Below are 6665 nucleotides of genomic sequence, written 5' to 3'. Positions count from 1 at the left end.
CACAACGGTAAGTCGCTATGTTAACCTCACCCGAGTGACAGGTCAAATTTATTCACATGAAGTAATTGGCCCCCCTGTGTAAGAGTACTTAACGGGTGTGTAACAAGGCAGCTTGTAACGGGCTAAAGTTGCCCTAATGTTACACAGTCCCCGTTAAGTATACTTGGTGTACTTAAGGGGATGGTCAATTACTAAATAATAGTAATTAGACCCAACACTCGGGTGTGGTGCACATTTGTGACCAACCCTTGTGGATGTGATGCACATGGGTGCATTCACATTAGGAGGGATGACGCCCAGCGTCATCCATGATGACGGCTAGCGTCATCAGTTACGCGAGGTATCTATAAAGATACGCTCGCAATACATATTAAATGATATCTATAGAGATAACATTTTAATTGGTAAAAATAGGTATTTGTATTTAATTCTATTAAATATTAATCAGTCTGAAAACTACTTCCTACTTGGTAAGTGCGCACGAAGAGACGGATTACCGCTCCCGTGACGTCACTTAACCAGAGTTCTTAGTGTGTTGGGTGAGGTCGCTAACGCGCCTACCACAACTGCCTCACTGCACGCAAGAGAAGCACGTTTAACCGCTTCCTCGCTGTGCTAGGGTGTGTGCCTAAGTAGAGCGTGGCCGCATTACGACGTACCCGCCTACACAACCAGTTGTTTTTTCATTTCAAAGCCATGATTTTTCTTTTTATTATTTTTCTAAAATCTTAGATTTTGCCGATGTTTCTGTCTGTTATATTGTGTATCATACACTGACTCAACGTTGGCACACGACTTAGCCTCAATTTCCACACGAGTCATGGTAGGAGCAAACTCCGATGCGTCGCTGATGCTGAAGGGGTTGCCTTGGCTCAAGCGTCTGCAGGGGGCTCTAGACGATGAAGACTCATCAGACTCTTCTTTACAGTCAAAAAACATGATCTCGAAGAAGGTGGAAAACAAGACAGAGCCGGTAGATGGTAGAGTGGCCAAAGGGCGTATTGAGAAGTCGCGACGACGGCGACACGCGGAGGGCAGCAATGACGACGAATCGACATTAAGTAATGACGAAGCAAGGAAAAGGCAAAACCTTCGCCACAAGAAAGTCGACGAAGCACGCCGCAAGCGACCTGTGGTGGAGGGAACTCGTTACTTGAAAAGGGCAAAGCCTCCTGTGGATGCAACAAAAGCAAACAAAGCATTGCTAAGGAAGCAACGATCGAAGAAGCTGCACGAATTGCGTTTAAATAGTGGAGAGCATGACCGAGTACTGGCATTCAAAATCAAACGACAGAAGTCAAACCAGGTGCTTAAAGATAAAGAAAGAGATCGCACGCGGATGTTTCGAGCCGCGCAAAATGCCAAAAAAGCTTCTGTCCGGGTAAGAACTCATAAGGAAGATTTACAGGAGCCACAAGATCGACTTCGACTACGGCCAGGAAATGGTACGGCTTCTGTCGATACGAAAATAACGGACCAGGTACCGGCAATAAATCAGCGCAAAAGTGGTCATAAAAACTTGGCACTTTCTGCGGTCGAAAGCAATTCTAGTTTACTACATTTCGATCCTGAAACTGCGGTGGGATTGCATGCTGTGACCGAAAGTCGAGAAAAAAGTGGCGACGGCAACGAGGAAGTAAACGTGCCTGCCTTGACAGAAGAAGCGACAGATGAACCTGTAAAGCTAGAATGTAACACCGTAGAGTCAATTGCGACCATGAAAGCAAGTTCCCTTGAGCTGGAGACGACCAATCGTATCGTAAAAGTGGAATCTATTGCCGTTGATATTACCAAGAGCGAGCGTGTATTTTCAATGAAGACTGAAAATACAAACGAAATTATGACAGGGCACGAAAGGCCGGCTTCTTCTGAAATGTCTACTGCGTTACCGGGATCGAAAGCTATTGTAGAAGCTGCAATTGAGTCTCAAGACTACGCTAAAATTAAGGCTGAGCTAACCAATTATGACGGGAAGGAAGAGGGTGAGGTAGAAACTCCAACCCTTTCTGTGCCCTTTAAAATGGAGGATCGAGAGGAGGCTAGCAATAAAATATCTCAATTGGACACGATGCCTATACCTCGTAAAGTGTCAAGGGAAGGCGATTCGTATAGCACGGCATCATTTATGATCCCGAAACGAACGGCTATCAAGACTGGAATTCCTAGTTGTAAGTCAAGTGGCTCGATGGAACAAGCTGGCACAGTCAGGACTCCAGCAAGCGATGCCCCACGGTCGTCACAAAAATCTCTACCTGTTGCCACGATGTCAATGACAACTACTCAATCAAGCTCAGATGTTTCTAAGAATGGCCTCACGCGTTTGCAACGAAAGCAAACCAAAAAAACAGTGCCTATTAAAAAGTCATCGTTCTCTGTTCAAGATCAAGCTTTGATGCGCTTATCTCGAAAGCGCAATTCTATCGTAATGGCAGCAGCTGAATTAGCAGCCCAAGCTTCAAGTGTCAAAAATATTAAGGCGGGAGTAGCACCGCGCATGGTAGGATATGAAGTGTACGATCTTGATGGGAAGACGCTATCCGATTTAATTCCTCGCATGAGCTGTGCTACAAAACGCGAAATGTTCACGAACAATGAAACATACACGGCTTCATTTTTTGGTGTATCGCGCACAGCTCCAACCGCAGAATCAAATGGTATTGATAAATGTAAATCTCAAACGCCAAATTGCTATGAGGAGCTAAACTTTGAACGGCTAGAGGACCGGAATTGTTATCAGCGAAGAATGTATGGCACGGTATTTATCCCGCAAAAGGTACGCGGGAGAATAACGCTGAAGGTCCAAAATGCGCGCTTTGAGCGCAAGTCGACAGGAATTCGTTTTAATCAGGATCGGGACCGGGAGTCGTTTGCAGCAACATTGAGCCAGCGATATACGATGAACAAATCGGTACCGCGCTGTGAAATTAATCGCGATAATTGGCAGCGTCTTATGAAAAATGGGCTGGGTACCGTGAATTTACACTATTACAATCGCGAAGATGCAGAACAAGCATCACAAGTCTTTACTGATGACCTTGGAGAACCCCTACAGATTCAATGGAATTTGAAAGCTGGTGCGAGAATTCAAGCGTGCTCTACTTTGTTAAATAAGTCAAGAGCTCAATCTACCCCTCTTCGCTCGTGCTCTAGTGAGCGAATTGCTCCAGCGCCATCTTCTCATTCTTCGCAAATTGACAGCAATACTTCGCCGCGGCGACAAGATTTTGAGCCAACCGCTGGAGGTACCCATCGGAACTCTAGGTTTGATCGTAGAGAGCACCCTACACGGCATTTCAGGGAACAGAGTCGATACGCGCCGACTTTGAGCAAACGATCGCATGTATTGTCGGAGCGTAAAAGTCGATCACGGTCAAGATCCAAGTCAGTTCACATGCAGCACTACGATTTCTTTGGACCCGCAAATCGAGATGAGTATAGAATAAAAAATCAGCATGATGGGCCGGCTACAGACAACCACGCAAGAATCGACGGTGGCAGTATACACGCAAGAAATGACGTTTGCGATGATATTTCTCGCAGGCGGGCACGAAATATGCCTGGTTCTTACCCTTACAATGGTCATCATCGAGGGATGTGTGAAGACTCAGACCGAAGCGTTTGGCGCGGCGAGGTCTTGAGCGAAACTAGGAGTAGGTTCAAGTCGGAGCCGAATGATGCTGCAGATTCTTTCGATAATGGCTTCAGCAGCAGAGAAGAACAGCGGGCGTACTTTTCAACCGATTTATGGGAAAAGAAACCACAATTTGCGAAAGCACGAGAAAGACGAGATCGCTTCACGGACAATTTTCGTGACATTAGACCGCAACACTATTCTGGACAGCAGCAGCTTAGCCGTAACATGGGAAACACAAGATCGCGATCGCGATCACGGTCGCGACCGAGGACAGTTTGGCCAGCTCGTGGAGGGCTTAGTGATCAAAATATGAGAAATGATCGACGAACCTGTGGTCGAGGTGGTTATGATAATCGTTGTGGGCGGCGATCTAATTATGGCTCATGACGAGCACCCTAGAAGATACTTCACATGCGTAATGGGTGTTTATATCATTAAAGTATCCTAGGCTTCACTTAGTTTTAGCATCTTGTTCATGGTCTTTTCGAAAGGGTAAACTGGCAAGGTAATGGACAGGGTTTGTCAGTGTACCTTAAGAACTTCTAACATCGCCATCGCTAGAACTGGCATATCACACTAGTAATGGCTTAGCTTGCATTTTAAGAAGAGTAGCCTCTTCACGTTGTCAATGTTTAATCGCGCATCTGGTTTTATTGTGAGGCCGAGCAGCCGTGCCGACGACTCCAACGCCGGCAGTTTGACAATTATTGCCATTTTGCGTCGATCGAGAAGAACATAGGTCCGTCCTTCAAACAAGGATCTTTGGCATTTGGGGCATGTGAAATTCTTATGAACCATTCCGTTGATTTGGGCTATTTGCCGTATGCAGCGCAAGCATTTTTTTATGGTTACCAACAGACCTTTAACAAGTCCGTATATAACATCACGAAAAGTGTGCATACGTACCAAAGTAATTAAGTTGAGCGCAGGACTTATCTTCATATTACATACTTTATTTTGATTTGTTCAATTCACATGTTTTCGTCGCCAATAGGTACAACTACGACTGTTTCTTGATATTTATTGAGTTCAGCTTGATGGCGCTTATGGATGCGTTGCATCTCATCTTCGCATTCCTTAACCTTTTCACGAAGCTCATGTACATGAGCACGAAGCTTTTCGCTTTCTTCAGCATGTTGTCGCTCGCGCTTCTTACGCGCAGACGGCAAGTCCTCGCACTGCAGACGCTGCATGCTTTGGTATTGCGCGCGAATTTGCTGCAACTGCTCGCGCATTTCACAGCCAATCTCTGCTCGAATGCGAACCTCCATCTCCATTTTTTCTGCCTGGATTTGGGCCAATTGCTCCCGATATTCCTCATTTTCCAATTCAAGCTCGGCCTAAAGTAAAGCGCTAAGAGTGAGTGCCAGTATAGATAACAACAACATCACTGGCGGCTACGTACCCAATGCAGATTCATTTCAGCGACTTTTCGTTGCGACTCCATCGGTGAAGTCCCAACCTCTGCTGTCCTTGGCATTTTTGAAGAGTCTACATACGGACATTGCCGACAATATGCACAGTCACTCAATTGATGCTCTGCCTTCGTTCTAGACCGCGATGATGAAGCCGTTTTACTTGATTTGCAATCCACGACTGGGATTGTAAAAAGAGATGAAACCGAAGCTTCTGTTGATTGACGTCTCCTCTTTTTCAATCGACCATCTAGGTCGTAGAATGAAGCTGTTGGGGCAGCTTTTCTTGGAATGGACGTACGTGTTCTCACTAATGCGCGTGCCACAGCGCTATACTTAAGGGTGCGTAACGTCTCATCAAATTCGTGACTGGAAGGATTCACCGCCACAATCATCACGAGTGAGCCGTAGTCGTTGCCTACAAGATTCTCTTGAAATAGTCGAGTAAGCTTCGACTCACGGAACGGAACCATCTTTTGCAAGCTCGGGGGATGTTGCTGATTCCATCGCAATGTTTCGAGACAGCGCATGAGGTTCATCAAAGAGCCATTAATTTTGCTGGCTTCCTGCATGCGTAACCCCGTTGCACCAGTTTTTGAGCCACGTTCAGATCCTGCCAAATCTATAATCGACACCTTGCTACGCAATTCCAACGAAGAGCGTGAGACTTGATGGTACAAGTGAAGTGTAAAGACACAGTGACTTCGACTCGAGTCCGAGTTGCAAGTGGTTTCCGCCATTTGCTTATGCCGTCGACCCAATTCTAAAAGCTCCAGTCCGTCTCCTAACGTCTTGATGTGACGTTTAACCGCGCCTCGCACTTTAATTTTTCCATCGCAATCCTGCACACGTAATGCTCGTCGCTTTCGAAGTGCAGGCGACAGCAAATCATACACATTATCGTTGTAAATTTCAAGGTATGTGGCCGTCACGACATTCACGACTTGTTTGACTCCATTATTGCGCTTAGGCAATTCCTCCATAATGTACTGCAGTGCCTGTGGCAGCACACCCGGTGCTTCACTAGTACCACTGATAGTATAAGTCTTGCCCGAGTTTGTGACTCCGTACGCGAAAACAAGACCGTTCTTGCCATCAAAAGCGGCATCCAGAACTGGCCTTGTCGTAGCTTCAAACAATTTCGTTTGCTGTGTCTGCTCGGGAAAGATATGCGTAAAATGAAAGCTCGTTGCCGTGCCCGTGGAGCGGTATGATTGCGATGTTTTCGGCGGTTGTGCCAACAGTGTGACGTCCGACAAGACGCGAAAACAATCGCTTTCCGTCACGTGAGATGATTTATCGAGAGGGCGAAGACGAATCACGATCTGCACTTTAGTGGCGTCCATTTTTATCGCTTCGGACTGCCGCGGCTGGTCCAGCGACTGCTCTTTTTCGTCATCTCTTCGCTCCTCTTCTTCCATCTCATCAGTCGCGGCGCCACTAAAACTGAGCTTGCGCACGATCGCACTGACTCCATTCGTCGTCAGTGGCGGAGCGTCGCTGCCCGCAGACATTAAGAAAGTGTGCGAATTATCAGGATTAATTAAGTTTTAAACAGTTGTCCACCTCGATACAATGACATTCCTCACATCACGATGACGCTAAGTAATGGATCA

At 46.3% G+C, this 6665-nt stretch overlaps 2 protein-coding genes across 2 annotated transcripts; one reads left to right on the top strand and one right to left on the bottom strand.

Annotated features, from left to right (window-relative positions):
• Nucleotides 1–820: 820 nt before the first annotated feature.
• CCR75_001969 (uncharacterized protein) lies at nucleotides 821–4021 on the top strand (the record flags this gene model as incomplete). The annotated part of the gene is made up of 1 exon (XM_067960070.1): nucleotides 821–4021. The coding sequence occupies one exon, from the start codon at nucleotides 821–823 to the stop codon at nucleotides 4019–4021; it is 3201 nt and encodes a 1066-aa protein (XP_067823329.1).
• A 533-nt stretch (nucleotides 4022–4554) lies between these two features.
• CCR75_001968 (uncharacterized protein) lies at nucleotides 4555–6563 on the bottom strand (the record flags this gene model as incomplete). Its single annotated transcript, XM_067960069.1, has 2 exons — nucleotides 4555–4974; nucleotides 5040–6563. 2 exons carry the CDS (start codon nucleotides 6561–6563, stop codon nucleotides 4606–4608), a joined length of 1893 nt encoding a protein of 630 aa, XP_067823330.1. The 3' UTR covers nucleotides 4555–4605.
• Between the last annotated feature and the right edge of the window lie 102 nt (nucleotides 6564–6665).

This window comes from Bremia lactucae, linkage group LG8, assembly GCF_004359215.1.
Source record: "Bremia lactucae strain SF5 linkage group LG8, whole genome shotgun sequence".
Taxonomy (NCBI): Eukaryota; Oomycota; class Peronosporomycetes; order Peronosporales; family Peronosporaceae; genus Bremia; species Bremia lactucae.
Note: the sequence above shows the minus strand (reverse complement) of the source record. Positions and strands in the feature narration are given on the sequence as shown.